This window comes from Neofelis nebulosa, chromosome 10, assembly GCF_028018385.1.
Source record: "Neofelis nebulosa isolate mNeoNeb1 chromosome 10, mNeoNeb1.pri, whole genome shotgun sequence".
Taxonomy (NCBI): Eukaryota; Metazoa; Chordata; class Mammalia; order Carnivora; family Felidae; genus Neofelis; species Neofelis nebulosa.
Window position 1 is genome coordinate 57,865,260 of NC_080791.1, and position 17,994 is coordinate 57,883,253.

Sequence of the window (17,994 nt, forward strand, 5' to 3'; positions counted from 1 at the left end):
AAACAAGTACTCTCTATGTGCCTACCAGAGAGAAATCTGTACAACTTGGTATATAGGGTTTCTCACTTATGTCATTTATTTATACAATGTGGTAATTAGGAGAATTTGGGCAGGTCTCTGAGCTTCCATTTTCTCATCTGTAAAATAGGGATTATTATCCCAGTTAGCCCTCAGAACTTCACAGCATTATCAGGAAAAGTAAATGAAGTGGTATTTATGAAGCCCTAAGAGTATATCTGACACCCAGTAGATACTCAGTAAAGAATAACTATTATTATTTTGAAATCTAGTGCCTGGTCCTTGGTGTATGTTCACCAAGTAGCAGTTCCTTCAGTGGAAGACCTAGGACTAGGTCTTTTCTACGGTATTGATAGCACCTTCATAACATTTCACTAAATGATGTATATGTGTTTTAATAGGGATGGCTGAATGAATAGGGACGTAGGCAAGTTTTATTTTCTCTCATTGTATTCCTCCTCTTCTCCATCCCTCGTGTAGCAAAATACTGAATTATACATTTTTAGATTCAGGAGGACTTTTAGAGGCCTAATATCCTCATTTGGCTGATGAGAAAACTGAGGGTTGGAGAAGTGAATTGGTGCCATGGATCATATGAGGCAGGGTTTTGGTGGAGGGGGATTGTTTTTTGTTTGTTTGTTTTTGTTATTTCTGTTGTTGATGTCTCTTAATCTTTTCTTTTTTTAATTTACATCCAAGTTAGTTAGCATATAGTGCAATAATGATTTTAGGAGTAGATTCCAGTGATTCATCCCCTTTGTATAACACCCAGTGCTCATCCCAACAAGTGTCTTCCTTAATGCTCCTTACCCATTTAGCCCATCCCCCCACCCACAACCCTTCCAGCAACCCTCAGTTTGTTCTCTATATTTAAGAATCTCTTATGTTTTGTCCCCCTCCTTGTTTTTATATTATTTTTGCTTCCCTTCCTTTATGTTCATCAGTCTTGTATCTTAAATTCCTCATCGGACTGAAGTCATATGATACTTGTCTTCTCTAATTTTGCTTAGCATAATACGCTCTAGTTCTAGCCACGTAGTTGCAAATGGCAAGATTTCATTCTTTTTGATTGCTAAGTAATACTCCATTGTATGTATGTGTGTGTATGTATATATATGTATATATATACCACATCATCTTTATCATTCATCTGTCAGTGGACATTTGGGCTCTTTCCATACTTTCAATATTGTTGATAGCACTGCTATAAACATTGCAATGCATGTGCCCCTTTGAAACAGCACTCCTGTATTCCTTGGATAAATACCTAGTAGTGCAATTGCTGGGTTGTAGGGTAGTTCTATTTCTAATTTTTTGAGGAACCTCCATACTGTTTTCCAGAGTGGCTGCACCAGTTTGCATTCCCATGAGCAGTGCAAAAGAGATCCTCTTTCTCCACATCCTTGCCAACATCTGTTGTTGCTTCAGTTGTTAATGTTAGCCATTCTGACAGGTGTAAGGTGGTATCTCATTGTGGTTTTGATTTGTATTTCCCTGATGGTGAGGGATGTTGAGCATGTTTTCATGTGTCAGTTGGCCATCTGGATGTCTTCTTTGGAGAAGTGTCTATTCATGTCTTTTGCCCATTTCTTCACTGGATTATTGGGTGTTGAGTTTGATACGTTCTTTATAGATTTTGGATACTAACACTGTATCTGATATGTCATTTGCAAATATCTTTTCCCATTCCTTCGGTTGCCTTTTAGTTTTGCTGACTGTTTCCTTCACTGTGCAGAAGCTTTTTATTTTGATGAGGCCTCTATAGTTCATTTTTGCTTTTGTTTCCCTTGCCTCCGGAGACATGTTGAGAAAGAAGTTGCTGTGGCTGAGGTCAAAGAGGCTTTTGCCTGCTTTCTCCTCTAGGATTTTGATGGCTTCCTGTCTTACATTTGAGCTTATTTTTGTGTATGGTGTAAGAAAGTGGTCTAGATTCATTTTTCTGCCTGTCGCTGTCCAGTTTTCCCAGCACCATTTGCTAAAGAGACTGTCTTTATTCCATTGGATATTCTTTCCTGCTTTGTCAAAGATTAGTTGTTCATATGTTTGTGGATCCATTTCTGAGTTCTCTATTCTGTTCCATTGATCTGAGCATCTGTTTTTGTGACAGTAGCATACTTTGTAATACGTTTTGAAATCTGGGATTGTGATGCCTGCAGCCTTAGTTTTCTTTTTCAAGATTGCTTTGGCTATTTGGGGTCTTTTCTGGTTCCATACAAATTTTAGGATTGTTTGTTCTAGCTCTGTGAATAATGCTGGTGTTACTTTGATAGGGATAGCATTGAATATGTAGACTGCTTTGGGTAGTATCGACATTTTAACAATATTCTTTCAGTTCATGAACATGGAATGTCTTTCCATTTCTTTGTGTTGTCTTCAGTTTATTTCATCAGTATTTTAGTTTTCAGAGTACAGGTCATTCACCTCTTTGGTTAGGTTTTTTCGTAGGTATCTTATGCTACGTATTTTTGGTGCAATTATAATTAGGATTGTTTTCTTAATTTCTCTTTCTGCTGCTTCATTACTGGTGTATTAAAATACAATAGATTTTATACATTTATCCTGTATCCTACAAACTTATGGAATTAGTTTATTAGCTCTAACAGTTTTTTGGTGGAGTCTTTCTGGTTTTCTAATGTATAGTATCATGTCATCTACAAATAGTGAAAATTTTCCTTCTTCTTTAGCAATTTGGATGTGTTTTATTCCTTTTTGTTGTGTACTTGTCATGGCTAGGACTTCCAGTACTATGTTGAGTAAAAGTGGTGAGAGTGGACGTCCTTGTCTTGTTCCTGACCTTAGGGGAAAAGCTCTGTTTTTACCCCAGTAAGGATGATGTTAGCTGAGGGCTTTTCTAAGTGACCTCTATTATGTTGAATTATGTTCCTTGTAAAGGTACTTTGTTGAGGGTTTATCATGAATGGATGTTGTACTTTATCACATGATTTTTTTCTGCACCGATTGATAGGATCATATGGTTCTTAGCCTTTCTGTTATTGATATGATGTATCACATTGATTGATTTGCAGATATTGAACCACCCTTGAAAACCAGGAATAAATCCCACTTGATGGTGGTGAATGATTTTTTCTAATGTACTCTTGGATTCAGTTTGCTAGAATTTTTGAAGATTTTTGTATCTGTATTCATCAGGGATATTGGCCTGTAGTTTTCTTTTTATTGTGGTGCCTTTATCAGGTTTTGGTATCAGGGTAATGCTGGCCTCACAGAATAAATTTGGAAGTTTTCCTTCCTCTTCTATTTTTTGGATTAGTTTGAGAAGAATATTATTAACTCTTCTTTAAATGTTTGGTAGAATTCACCTGGAAGCCATCTGGTCCTGGACTTTGGTTTGTTGGGAGTTTTTTGATTACTGATTCAGTTTCTTCACTGGTTATCAGTCTCTTCATATTTTCTATTTCTTTCTCAGTTTTGGTCATTTATATGTTTCTAAGAATATATCCATTTCTAGGTTATCTAATTTGTTGATATATAGCTTTTCATGATATTCTCAAAATTGTATTTCTGTGGTGTTAGTTGTTATTATCTCTTCTCTCATTTGTGATTTTATTTATTTGAGTTCCCTTTTTTTTCTTGATCAGTTTGGCTAGAGGTTTATCAATTTTGTTGATTTTTTTTCAAAGAACTAGCCTCTGGTTTCATTGTTCTTTCTCTCTTTTTTTTTTTTTTTTTTGGTTTCAATATCATTTATTTCTCTTCTAATCTTTGTTCTTTCCTTTTACTGATTTTAGATTTTCTTTATTGTTATTTTTCTAGCTCCTTTAGGTGTGAGGGTAAGTTGTTTATTTGAGATTTTTTTCTTACTTCATGAAGTAGCCCTCATTTGCTATAAACTTCCCTCTTAGAACTGCTTTTGCTGCATCCCAAGATTTCAGACCATTGTGTTTTCATTTTCATTTGTTTCCGTGTACTTTTTTATTTCTTCTTTTATTTTCTAGTTGAACCCTTCATTGTTTATTAACACTTCATGTTGTTTAACCTGCATATATTTGTACTCTTTGTAGATTTTTTTCTTGTGGTTGACTTCTAGTTTCATAAGTTGTGGTCAGAAAAGATGCATAGTAGGACTTCCATCTTCTTGAATTTGTTGAGGCTTGTTTTGTGGGTTAATATGTGATCTGTTCTGGAGAATGTTCTGTGTGTACTTGAAAAGAATGTGTGTTCTGCTGTTTTAGGATGGAATGTTCTGAATATATCTGTTAAATCCATCTGTTCCAGTGGGTCATTCAAAGCCACTGTTTCCTTATTGATTTTCTGTTTAGATGATCTATCCCTTGATGTAAGTAAGGTGTTAAAGTCTGCTAGTATTATTGTATTATTACCGATTGTTTCCTTTATGTCTGGTATTAACTGTTTTATGTATTTGGATCCATAAATATTTTTTAATGTTTATTTATTTATTTTGAGAGAGAGGGAAAGAAAGCACACATGAGCAAGGGAGGGGCAGAGAGAGAGAGAAGGAGAGACAGACTCCCAAGCAGACTCCACGCTTAGCGTGGAGCCTGACACAGGGCTCAATCTCAACAAACTGTGAGATCATGACCTGAGCCTAAATGAAGAGTTGGGTGCTTAACCAACCTAGCCATCCAGGTGCCTCTGGGTACATAAATATTTATACTTGTTATATCTTCTTGTTGGATTGTCCCCTTTATTATTATATGGTGTCCTTCGTTGTCTCTTGTTACAGTTTGTTTTAAAGTCTATTTTATCTCATATAAGTATTGCTACTCTGGCTTTCTTTTGATATCCATTTGCCTTATAGATGTTTCTCCATCCCCTCACTCCATCACCTCAATCTGCAGGTGTCTTTAGGTTTAATGTGAGTCTCTTGTAGGCAGTATACAGATGAGTCTTGTTTTTTTATCTATTCTATTACCCTGTGTATTTTGATTGGAATGTTTAGTCTATTTACATTGAAAATAATTATGATAGATGTGTATTTATTGTCATTTTATTATTTGTTTTATGGTTGTTTCTGAAGATTTCCTCTGATCCTATCTTTCTCTCTTTCATGGTTGATGATTTTTCTTAATGATATATTTGGATTTCTTTCTGTTTATTCTTTGCATATTTATTAGTGGTTTTTGATATATGGTTACCATTAGGTTTTCATATCACCTCTTCTGCATATAGCAGTCTATCTTAAGTTGATGGTCATTTAAGTTTGAACCCATTGTTGACTCCTCTCTTCTGCACATTTTAGGTATATGTTGTTATATTTTATATCCTTTTAATTTATGAGTTCTTTGACTGATTTTTTACAGAAACATCCATTTTTATGGCTCTTGTGTTTCCTACCTTTATACTGTCACTTTTGGTTTCTTCTTTCCTCAAAGAGTCCCCTTTAATATTTCTTACAGAACTGGTTTAGCGGTTATGAACTCCTTTAGTTTTAGTTTGGGAAACTCTTCATATCTCCTTGTGTTATGAATGATAGCCTTGCTGGATAGAGTATTCTTGGCTGCAGAGTTTTCCCCTCAGCACTTGAATATATTGTGCCACTCCCTCTGGCTTGGAAAGTTTCTGCTGAAAAATCCTGTTAGCCTTATGGGTTTTTCCTTGTAAGTTACTGTCTTCTTTTGTCTTAATGCTTTAAAATTTTTTTCTTTATCACTATATTTTGCCAATTTAATTCCAATATGTCTTGGTTTGAGTTTGCTTATGTTGATTTTGTTGGGAGTTCTCTGTGCCTCCTGGATCTGGATATCTATTTTCTTCCCCAGATTTACAGAAGTTTTCAGCCATTATTTCTTCAAGTAAATTTTCTGCCCCCCCCCCCCCTTTCTCTCTTATTATCCTGGGTGGTGTGCATTTTAACTAGGTGTGCTCTGGTCTTTGTGTGAAATGAAACCTGTCACCACTGCCACCCCACAGGAACCCAGCCTCCACAAAACTCCCACGTCGGGAAACACATTGTGAGCAGAGATTTGGGCTAGTCTTCTGGGGCAGGGGGTCTGTGGTGCTGGGACTAAGGCAAGCATGACTGGGAGGGACAGTTGCACCAAAGCAGGGGGTGTGGGGCTTGGTGTAAGCAAGTTAGGTAATGAGTGTCAGCACTGCGTTGGTTCCCTGTGCTTATGCTGAGGGGTGGGGAATGTAAATGACACCAGCCAACTTCTCGTTCCAGAAGCGTCTCTTTGTGAACACTATCTCTCTATCTCTCTGGGACACTCTCTGAAGTGAGCAAATAACTTTCCCACTGTGTGCCCTAGTGTATGTTCCCACACTGTGTTCCCAGGCTGTTTGCCTACCTCCTCTCCAAGAGCAGCCCCAGTGCCCTCTAGGCTCTATCAGAGCCAAGCATGCTGACCTTTCAAACTCCAGGCTTTAAGCCCCACTCATTACAGGAACTCAGGAAATTCAGCCCCTCTTGTCTTCCAAGCCAATTGCTATGGGGATTCATTTCCCCCATGAACTCCCCTGTGCTAATCTATCTCCCTTCCATGTGACCATGGCTCTCCCCCTACCACAACGGCAATAGTTTCTTTCCCAAACTACATCCCTAACGCTACCTACCTTCTTCGATGTGGCCTCTTCTCTCCCTTTAGTTGTGAAGTTTGTTCTACCATTCTTCAGGTCAATTTCTGGGGTATTTAGGATGATTTGATAGTTATCTAGTTTATTCATGGGACAAAGCAAGCCAGAGTCCTCCTACTTGGCTGCCATCTTCCAACCCCTCCATTTCACATTTTTTGTAGCACTTCTTTCAAACTCTTCCAAAACCGTTATCTCATTTGATGATTAAACAACTTTGTCTGATGTGTAAGGTTAGCACTAATTTTCCCATTTGTCAGGTAAGGAAACCAAGGCTGAGAGAAATTAATGGCTTACCTAGACTGAACTACTAGTTTTGAGATGAGCCTAGGAGAGAACTCAGGTCTTCCAACTCCCAGCCTTTGTTCTTCCATCTGATCACATTGTCTTTCAGTAATCAGATGAAACAAACTCCAGTGCTCTGTGGATATGTTTTCTTTTCTATCTTGGGCCAGGGTGATGGTGGCTCTGAAGTAGGAAGTGGGTATATCTTTTTATTCTTAAAACAATAATTGAAAATCTTATTTTTTTCCATAAGGGATCACAGGATGGTATCCTATCATTTTACCAGAAGATGGGGCCCTGCCTCACTGTTTGGAGCTCATGCAGAAGATTGTGGGTGGCCTAGAACTTTCAGTTTCCTTCACACATCCTGGAGATAGAGAGCGGGTGTTGGAAGCTGCTGAGCTATTGGGCTGGAGCTTTGAGAATAACCTGAAGAATCTTGTCACGATGGATGAAGAGGAGCCAGCCACTGTCACCATATCCACCCCAAGGCTCTGGCTGCCCATCCATTGTGTGCTTCTTGCCGGCCAAAAGCACATTCATAAGAACATACACTGCTACCTCCGCTACAAATTTTACGATCATGAAGCCTTCTGGACCCCTCTCAAGAAGCCTAAAGAATCTACAAACAAAAAGCAGGTCATGGTTACTTTCAAGGCATCCAAAAGAGCAGAAGTCAATAGGGGCCCGTCACTGCTTTGGTATTTCAGGGAAGAGAGGTTAGAGGTCCAAGTGTGGCGGGCTTATGGCAATGACAGTGTGGAGAGGCCCCACCAGACAGACAGTTGGATTGGCTCAGCCTATGTGGACCTGGTCAGACTTGGGGAGAGGTCAGCAAGGACATTAACTGTCAGTGGTAAGTGAGGAACCATCCTCAGCTGTTGTGGTTTGAGTACCTGCTCTATGACAAGCACTATGTGATACACTCCCTAGAATATTGTTCTCAGTCAGTAAGTGTAAAATAAAAATGGGTGAACTTGGGGGACTACCTGAAAAAAAATGTGTAAGAGTCTATATGATAATCTAGAATGCTCGTTTTTTAAATACTCTGAAAAACATCCCTGCTAATGAGACTAGGATATCCTCCCTGTCTGGTCAGCATATCTTGAAATCATAAAGAAAATCTTCATGGTATTAAACTAGTTCACAAGGCAGAAAGGAAAAAGGTAACATTTTACAAGTGGCATTATGTGCTAGATGCTTTCTTTTCAACTTTTGTTCAGTACTTGATACATATACTTGGCCTTGGGAGTTCAAAATGAATAAGAAATAATGAGAGAATAGAGTAGTAAATAAACATTTACAGTGAAGAACTATGAAAAGGTATTCTCAGTGGTATTATGGAGCACAGGGATGCAATATCTCTTTGGTTCAAGGATGATACCTCAGTGGAAATGACCCTTGAACTGAGTTTCAAAGGACTTAGGAATAAGCCAAGAAAAGGGGGGGGCGGGGATGATATTCTGAACAAGAAAATAGCCTGTGCAGAGGCATGAAGCAGTTTGACACCTTTAGGCACTGTAAGTAATTTGGTACTGCTGGATCATAGGATATATAGGATGGGAGATGATAGGAGACGAAGCTAGAAAAGCAAACAAGAGTACTGACGTTTTTCTGAGAGCTATGGAAAGCTGTTTCAATGGGGTCTGAATAGAGGAGGGACAGTTTTGCCATTTAGAAAAATAAGTCTAGTAACTATAATGACCAGACTAGATTCTTTATAAACATGATGTTTTTTCTTTGGGACACTCCTTGTAAGGTTAGTTGTTATTTTCTTCACTATACAGCTAAAGAAACTGAGTCACAACCCTATTTTAGCTCTATTAGCCTTGTGCTCTAAACCCTATTGTTGAACAAGTGGCCCAAGCTAAATAAGGAGAACTGAGTATCTGGGTGATAATTCTGGATTCTCTGGTTCTCTATGGACCCAGCAGGTGTAATTCTGGCTTTGCTGAGCACCTCATTAAATGCCATGTGCCCTATTTTCTGGGCAAGCCTAGAGTCACTTCAGGGAGCATGCAGAAAAAGTATTTGAAGTAAGCAAAGCTCACCTGAACTAAAGTTTGTAAAGATAGGCTTTTAACTTCACTGTGCTGAAGAAAGTAGGTCTGGAACACTGAATAAACATTTAGGGATCAAACTCAAGCACAAGTACCTCTTTTTACTGAGTGATACCAAAGGCAGGATTTAACTTTTCAGATTGTCCATTTCTCTCATGCTTCTCCACATCCCTTCAGTCTAAGCTTTTTATCCTCTTGTGAAGGGGCTTTGTACAAGGTGTGGCATTTGATGTATTTGTTGGATGAGTCAAGCAGTCCATCCAGTCATTCTTCCAACCGGCCTTCCAAGTAACTGTTAAGTTTCTTGGGGTAAGGATTTGGCTATGTTGTTTTTAGATGACTCCCCTCCTATCACCCTTACTTCCTCCTTTTGATAATGATGATAATTCACACATTGCATCAGAAGAAAAGAGGTTACTTAAAAACAAAAATTAAAAAAACACGGAAAGTTCCATCTTGCTGCTATGAATCAAATAGCTCCATTTTCCTGAATTGAAATGAGTCTAATGAAGCAATCTTTGAGATTCTGAAAGAATTCATAGTGCCTTCTGCTTTATAATTAAATCTCATTTTAATATCCAAGAAATCTATAAGTTCAGATCCCTGGGTTTAAATCTACCACTTTTTGAAAAAGTCACGTTGGTGGGTTACCTAACCCCTCAGATTCTAGCACGTGAAAAACACTCAACAAGTACTAATTCCTCTAATTTTCTTTCTTGCCTCCTTTGCCTCCACCTCCTACTTCACTTCCAAATGATCTTCAGGGCTACGGCCAGAATATATTCAGTTGTTGAAACACGCTAAATTGAGCACCAGGACAGCTTCCTAAGGAGAAGGCCTAAGGACAAGGGCCAGTAAGGACATGTGGAAGGGAAGACAGGCCACTCCTGCTTTAATAAAAAAATCTTACTTTCAAGAGGCTTCAGAGGTCATCTAAGTCTGCTTGCCCCCAGCACCTAAATCTATTCCACAACAGCTCTGCCTGGTAGTCATTTGGCTGTGACTTCAAATCCAAGCTCTCACTACTTTCCATTAATGGAGACAGTGTGTGTGCTGGGAAGAAAGGAAGGAATACTAAGTTCATACTTTCTTTTACAGACTGGTTTGTTGGGGCATGTAGGCCTGTCAAAGGAGAGAGGACCACAAGCACTCTCAGTCATCTCCTCCAAGGTTAGAGGGTGTTCTTGGTTCCTGCTTGTTTGGGCTTATTCTCCTCCATCCTCTTACAGGTGTGTATCCTCTGTTTGGGCGAAATGCTTCCAACCTCTCAGGAGCTGCCTTGCGAGTTCACGTGGTTCTTTCCTCTCCTTCCCCACACCCTGGGCCTGCTCATGAACTGGATTCTGTGGACTGCAGCAGCCACAGTGAGTCTGAGCAGTTCCCCAGAAGGCATGATGAGATCCAGCGCTCTCCATCACCTGGCCACCAGAAGTCTCCTGCCTCCACCCAGGTCCCCTGCAACACCACCACAGGGGAAGTCTGCCCAGCCCAGGAGGGCCCAGATGAGTTGGATGGAACTTTTGCAGTTAGTATCCTGGTAGAAAGAGCGATGCATTTGAGCTTAAAAGGTATGCCCTACTTACTTTTCCAGGAACATCTATCTGACACCTCAGGCCACGGTCCTATCTTCACAAATCTTTCAAATCATGACAGAATCTGTAATAACTGTTAACCATCTTAATCAATAATTTTGATATTTCTCAAGCCTACAGGTTTAAGCAACATGAGAGCCTTTCTGAACTTAAGTGGACCTTGCCAGTTTTATTAATTTTGCATATCATTAATTCCCCAGTCCAGAAACCTGTCAGCTTAGATACTTCTCTTTCCCTTATCCACCATCAAATCATCAAATCCATTAAATTGTTGTATTATCTCTTAAATTTCTCTTAGGACTCTTTTTTTCTTTCCATTGCTACCAACTCAGGTCCTCTTCATTATGCACTTGGGGCCAAGAGTTCTTAACACTGCATGGCTAAACCCCCCAAAGGCTCCAAGGATAAAAGTCAGGTTGGTGAACTTGAAAAGGAAAATGATTACATCTGAATTTTATTACTCTCAAACTAAAACTTAACATTTCCTGTGATCGTGAACATAGGCAATAGTTGGCAATAGTCACTTGTAATATTAACAGTACCTGTGATGTTGTCAACAATAGAAATCACCTTGAAATGTTTTATCTCAGGACAAAGTCTTCTCCAAGTACAGTCCTTGCTTTGCTGTATTAGAGATACTGAGATCCCATTTGAATCACAAAACCAGGAAATAATTTTTGCTTTTTTACTGACCCACCAAAGCAGCCTATTTTTGACAAGTATATTAGGTAAAAACTGAATTAAGGAAAGCACAAAAAACTTTAATTTTTTTTAAGAATTGTTTTGTTGTTATTGCATTGAAAATAGACTTTAAAATACAGAGGTATGACTTACGTTCCATTTTAGGGGGGGTGCCTATATTGCAAAAAGTGATACAAGTACAAATACAAGACAATACAAATATACTTACAACTTTTCTATTAGATAAGTTCCATTTTTAAAATATGACTTGGGAAGGTAATTTGACGATAATTTATTGAGCATCTCCTTGTATCAAGTTCTATTCTCATTTTTGCACAATAATTATCTCATTTAATCCTTACAACAAGTGCAGTTATGGTGTGAATAGATTGCAGTACCTACCCATTTTCTAAAGATCAAGAAGTTAAAGTGACATGAGTTACACAGTTAATAAACTCTGGGAAGCCAGGATTTGAGTCCAGCTATGTCTGGATCTGAAGCCCATGCTCTTTCCTGTATACCATTCTGCCTGAGATACGGCTGTGTTTGCCAGTTAATCCTGCCTACACTATGTTTACCAGTCACTCTAGTCCAGGGTGGGTATGTATTGCATGCCCAGTGCTATGCTTACATTGCAAGAATGACAGTTCAATTCAACAAGTAGTAAATCTCTGCTGGGCCAGTGCCAGGTACAGAGAGGGCAGAGCAGATGACACATAGTTTCTGTCCTCTGAGAGCCGATATCCCCGTTAAGAAGACTGGCAACTACACAATTAATGATGTATAAAGCAAAATGTTCTGAAGGCCAAAAGAGCTCTATAATATATAGAATTTAGAAAGTTTAGAGGGGCATCTGGGTGGCTCAGTCAGTTGAATGTCCGAATTTGGTTCAGGTTACGATCTCACAGTTTGTGGGTTCAAGCCTCAGGTTGGGCTTTGTGCTGACAGCTCGGAGCCTGGAGCCTGCTTCGGATTCTGTGTCCCTCTCTCTCTACCCCTCCCCTGTTCATGTGTACGCGCATGCTCATTCTCTCTCTCTCGCTCTCTCTCAAAAATAAAGATTTTTTTAAAAATTAAAGAGTTTAAAAACAGAGATGAGATATGTCTGAGAAATCAAGAAAAGTTTTTAGAATGAATAGGATTTCAGAAAGGTGGGGATAAAACTCCAGATAGATATTTCAACTTAAACAAAGGTATTAAAGTAGGAAAGTGTATATTCTGGGCTTGCTTAGAGAGGGCATGGGGGATAATATCAGCACTTTATCCTCTGACTGGATCCTCTTTTGGCTAGTCATTGCAGGGGAGTTATGAGAATCATGAAGAAATAGATAAGAAAATTGCTGAGCAGCAGCAAGGGCTCCACTAAGACTAACTGACATGATTTTAGAGTGACTGTGGATGACACAATGGTGATTTTCTTCCAGTAGTGTTTGGCTTCCTTTGTGTTGCATCACAACAAACAGCAGGTTATTCCCTGGGCCTTTGTTCACACACCTTTCTCAGCCTGAATTCCTTTCTCCCCTTCCCCAGCTACCAAGTTCCAGCTGGTATCCTGCTCTTCTCCACATTCACCCTGTTCCAGCCATGCTGCCCACCCCCCCACCTTTGCTTTTTCTGGAATATAGACAGACTCCTGCCTGGAGGCCTTTGGATCTGATGTTCCTCTGCTTGGTATATTCTTAACCCCTGGTTTGTCTTTATTGAAATAACTTTGTCTCAGAAGGCCTTCCCTGACCACCTATCTAAAATTGTAGCCCCTCCCCAACATTTTCTATCCCTCTTCCCTGCTTTATTTATTTTTTTTAACGTTTATTTATTTTTGAGACAGAGAGAGACAGAGCATGAACGGGGGAGGGTCAGAGAGAGAGGGAGACACAGAATCCGAAGTAGGCTCCAGGCTCTGAGCCGTCAGCACAGAGCCCGACGCGGGGCTTGAACCCACGAACTGCGAAATCATGACCTGAGCTGAAGTCGGACGCCCAACCAACTGAGCCACCCAGGTGCCCCTTCCCTGCTTTATTTTTGTCTACAGCCTTTAACAGTGTGTTTTGTTTACTTTCTGTCTTTTCTAGAAGAATATAAGTCCTACAGAAACAGGGATTTTTCTTTGTTTTGTTTTATTTATGCTAAATCCCCAACACCTAAAACTGCATCTGACACATAAGCAGCAGTAAATGTTTGTTAAGTGGGGAGGTAGATGAATCTGAGGCCTTGGTCAAATGCCCTCTTCTTAACACCTTCTCTGATTTCCTACTTTGCCTCCCCTGCATCAAAGTTGCTTATGGGGAATTTAACAGAGGATAAGTCACAGGATCAATATATTTATTCCACTGTGTCCGATACAGGGCATAGGATCGTGGCCTCTTACACAGAAAATTTCTGTCACCTCTTCTCCATTCTCAGTGCCACATTGCTTGTTCAGGCTTCAGAAACATAGACTAATGGGATAGCCCTTTTAATGGTTGCTGCTTCCAGTGTTTTCTTTCAGTATCTTTTTCATTTTGCTGTTGAGGTTATATGTCTTGTCAACAAATATGACCTCTCTCAACTTAAAATACTTTGTTGGCTTCGTATCACTTGCACTCTCAGTGACATAGAACACAAAGTGCTGCCCACGTGGCCTAATCAGTCTTTGCAGCCTCATCTTGCACCATTTCTTACAGTCAACAGTTTGTTTTTTGCCAATGCACCATTCTCTCTCCTACTACCAAGCCTTTGACCATGCTCTTTTCTCTTCCTAGAATGCCTTTTTTTCTCTCCTTTTCAACAAACTTACGCCTCATCCTTCAAGATAGACTAAATGACACCAACACTTTGAAGCCTAGTGACCACCTCTCCTAGCACAAAACCTCCCTCTAGATTTCCCAAACTCCCCCATACCACCACCCCCACTCCCACACAGTTGTCTTTCTTCATATTATATATCAGTCTGCGCTGAAGATGTCTATAAATGTGTCTCCCCACTAGCTGTCTGTTCTTTGGGACAGGGACTGTGTGTTTATTTCTGTATCCCAGCACCCTGATCTTCATGATGTAGCTAAGCAAATGTAATAATGTCCTCTTGTTTGTGAATATGATACATAACACCTCCAACATTTTTGGCATGAATTACAAATCTATAAATCACTTGTTATTTGGCCTCTCTCTGTTTATCCAGGGCAGAGCACTCATCAGGGTGGATATCTGATTTTCAGAGGTCTCTGTTGTCTCTTGATTCTACCCTCAGTGACAGACCCATATATTCTTTCCTCCCACAAAGTTTATGTGTCAGTCAGGCACTGTGTTTGGTCCTGAGAAATACAGACCTGCCCACCACTTCTCTGAAATGTGCCTTCCAGATGATGATGTAATAGAGTTCTGCAATGGGAGTCAGAGGACTGGGTTCTGGCCCTAGCTAAGTCATTAACTTGCTTTGTGACTTTGAGCAAATGCATTTCTCTTCTCCTCAGCCATGAAATGTGATGGCCATACACGTTCATGTCTAAGATTCCCTTTAGCTCTTACCATCTAAAAACATAGTGCTGAGGGCAACTCATGCCATACTCTCTGATTCAGCTATAATTTGCCAAGCTTTTGTGAAAATCATTTTGCATGCAAGGCTGCATGCAGAAGGTTCAAAAACAGCCCTGAATTAGCCTCAGTAGAGCTTAAACATAAAGCAGCTTTGAACTTTCTGTGGTCTCCACTGTGGTCCTGGTTCTGAAAATAAAAAACTTTTTTTTTTTTTTTTTTTTTTATTTGAGAGAGAAAGAGAGTGCACATAAGCAGGGGAGAGGGGCAGAGGTGAGGAAGGAGAAAGAAGCCTAAGCCGGCCCACGTTCAGCATGGAGCCCAATGCAGGGCTCACTCCCACAACCCTGGGATCATGACCCGAGCCAAAATCAAGAGTCAGACACTCAACTGACTGAGCCACCCAGGCACCTCTAAAAGAGCTTCTTGAATACTTTTGTTAAAGAAAGCTCTGAGATCCTTTCTTTATGAATCAGCTTCAGTACTCTTCAGATTTGTATTCTTTTACTAGACAAACAGGTTATTGCTGGCCCTGTTTTATAAATAAGGCACTGAGGAACAGAGAGGTAAAATTATTTGGGGTAATCTAAGCTATACTCAGTAGAAACAAAAATTATCTACAGTATCATCAGCCTTTAGAGGCTCTTTTTAACCTACCCAGGCAGGGTTAGGAGCCCCTCTGGGTTCCCACAGCTACCTGCGCTTTTGGTATAGTCTTTCTCTTATTTTGTTTGTGTCTGTTTCCCCCAGATCAGGAATCAAACCTGACCCATGTGGGCACATGTGACAGAGAGGAAGTGTCTGTTAACATTGACTTAATGAAACTGCACTAAGTTTTTGTTAATATACAAATTTGGGCATCGCTTGAGGGGAAGGTTTCCATGCATTCATTCCAGGCCATTCCAGGCCAGAGAGAGAGCTCTTAACCAAATAGAGCTAATTAGAACTATTGCAATGACAAAACCCTGGAGTAGGAGCCCTGAAACCTGGCTGGGTCTTCCAAATCCTAGTTAACCAGTTCGTGATGAGCAAGCCACTTTACCTCTCTGTTCCCTGGTTGCCTTATTTGTGAAATAGGGATAGAGGCATCTATCTTGTGGGATTTTCAGGTATGTTATGAGCATAAGTTTCGTATATAAGAAAGATTTGTAAGCTATAAGGTGTTACCCGAATATAAGGGGTTGTTATTTTAATCTCTGTGAAACGATTATATCTTTCTTGATGCATATATTTACATAAAACACAGGAAATCTAGGGAAAACGGTAAAACTGGTTCATCTCAAGTCCCCTTAACTGCTCTTGATGTGTGTCCCAACCTGTGGGAGGTATAGTGGCTTTCTTCTAGGCTGCCTCCAAAAAAGTGTTTCAGAACTTGACCTTTTCCAGATATATAAACAGGCCCACCTGAATTTCTACCCATAAGGAGAGAGCCAGGGAAACCTGACAGACCTGCTTTCTCAAGTAATTTGTCACCTGCTGTTTGGCTGAAAGGAGTATTTCTATTCAAGATTGAGTAAGAAACAGTTTTCTTCCAAAATCAAAGCAGTAGTTTTATTTCGAGGCCTTTAGCAGATAAACCATCTTCAAAACTAACAGACCTTTAAAAGGGATGGGGTGGGGTGGGTGGTATGAGAGCGTTCTGAGCAGTACTAGTAGACATTTGGAATCATAAGTTTATTGCAAGAAGTGTTTTGGGAGTACATGTTCCAGGTGAGGAAACTGATACCCAGAGAGCCAGAATGAAGTGCTCATGTCATGGTAAATCAGTGGCAGAGTACACAGGAACCTAGGGTCCTGCCTCTCAGAACCATAACTGGCCCTCTCTGCTGATCTCTCAGAGCTTTCCGGAGCAGATGTTGTTATCCTCTGCTGGTGTGTGCATGCTGCAAGCAGATAAGGCAGCTTCTCTCTCCAACCCTGGCAAGTGTCTGTAGACAGAGGTAGAGGCGAGACTGCAAACCTTTAATAAGGGCCTTGGGTCCTCTCCATGCATTCAGGGAACTCTGAGTTTAGTGAGGAAAACCCAGACACAGATTATCACAGGATTTTGTGGGAATTGCCAACATAGAGGCAGATTATCTCTCCCTCACTGTGAGGATTTATGACATTTTATTGGAAGAAATCAATTGAAAAGCTTGAGACTTTCTTTTTTTTTTTTTTTTTTTTTTTTTTTCAACATTTTTAATTTATTTTTGGGACAGAGAGAGACATAGCATGAACGGGGGAGGGGCAGAGAGAGAGGGAGACACAGAATCGGAAACAGGCTCCAGGCTCTGAGCCATCAGCCCAGAGCCCGACGCGGGGCTCGAACTCACGGACAGCGAGATCGTGACCTGGCTGAAGTCGGACGCTTAACCGACTGCGCCACCCAGGCGCCCCAAAGCTTGAGACTTTCTAAGGAAAGTGGGAGAAAGAGAGAGCAGCTGTGTCAGGGAGTGTTCAGTTGTAGGAAACAGAACGCACTGAAGCCATTTTATATCTTGGATGCTGGGAGGCCCTGTGGTAGTAGTGATGATGCGAGTTTTTTGTTCCTCTGGGTTGCTTAAGTTATGTTTAAGACACACTTCTTCTTTTTTCTTTCCTTCATCTGTAATCCTAAGATTCATAGCAGAGATTCAGAGCTGAAAGTGATCTTGTGGAATACATAGACTCTATATTATACAGAGTCTCAATTACTCAGCACTGTCCAAAAGAACTCTGTACTGTGATGGAGATGTTCTGTATCTTTATTGTCCAGTATGGTGGCCAGTAGCCACATGTGGCAATTGAGCGCTTGAAATGCATTGAGTTGCCAATGCAACTGAGAAACTGAATTTTTCATCTTTATTTTCATGAATTTAATTTAAAGTTAAATAGCCACTTGTGGCTAGTGGTTATCTTGTTAGTTCATTTATAGACTATCTAGTATCACCAACTGTCTTCATTTTTGTTGTTTTTTTCCTCATAAATAAATTAAAATTTTTAATGTTACATTTTCTAACTTAAATTGTGTCCTCCACAAACAACTGTATTTCTTTGAATAACAGTTTAGGTAAGTAGGTTTAGGCAGCCTATTGAGATCTTATATGAAAAGTCTGCTCTCTACGTATCACAACTGTAAGGTTGACTTTGTAATGAATGTAATTCAGGACATTCATCCTCCTTGTGTGGACCTCACATTTTCCTACCAACATTTGTCAGCTTCTGTAAAACAGAGAATCATCTTTTGGGTAAACTGAGATGACTGAAGAAAAACTTCTGCTGTAGGTCCTCATAAGGGCTGGAACACAGCCTGGAAAAATGTGAAAAATACACAT

At 40.0% G+C, this 17,994-nt stretch overlaps 1 protein-coding gene and 1 long non-coding RNA gene across 12 annotated transcripts in view; one reads left to right on the forward strand and one right to left on the reverse strand.

Annotated features, from left to right (window-relative positions):
* The window catches only part of C2CD3 (C2 domain containing 3 centriole elongation regulator), a 144,567-nt gene that overhangs the window by 76,703 nt on the left and 49,870 nt on the right, over positions 1-17,994 (forward strand). For 10 of the 11 annotated variants that reach the window (XM_058687784.1, XM_058687786.1, XM_058687790.1 and 7 more), the window contains 2 exons: positions 7,109-7,711; positions 10,145-10,483. In XM_058687784.1, coding sequence (XP_058543767.1) covers positions 7,109-7,711; positions 10,145-10,483 — 942 coding nt within the window. The remainder of the gene's footprint in view (positions 1-7,108; positions 7,712-10,144; positions 10,484-17,994) is intronic. The other variant, XM_058687791.1, reaches the window with a different exon arrangement.
* Positions 17,084-17,994, reverse strand: part of LOC131487274 (uncharacterized) — a 33,779-nt gene continuing 32,868 nt past the window's right edge. The window contains exon 6 of the long non-coding RNA XR_009249693.1: positions 17,084-17,969. This is a non-coding gene — a long non-coding RNA (uncharacterized LOC131487274). The remainder of the gene's footprint in view (positions 17,970-17,994) is intronic.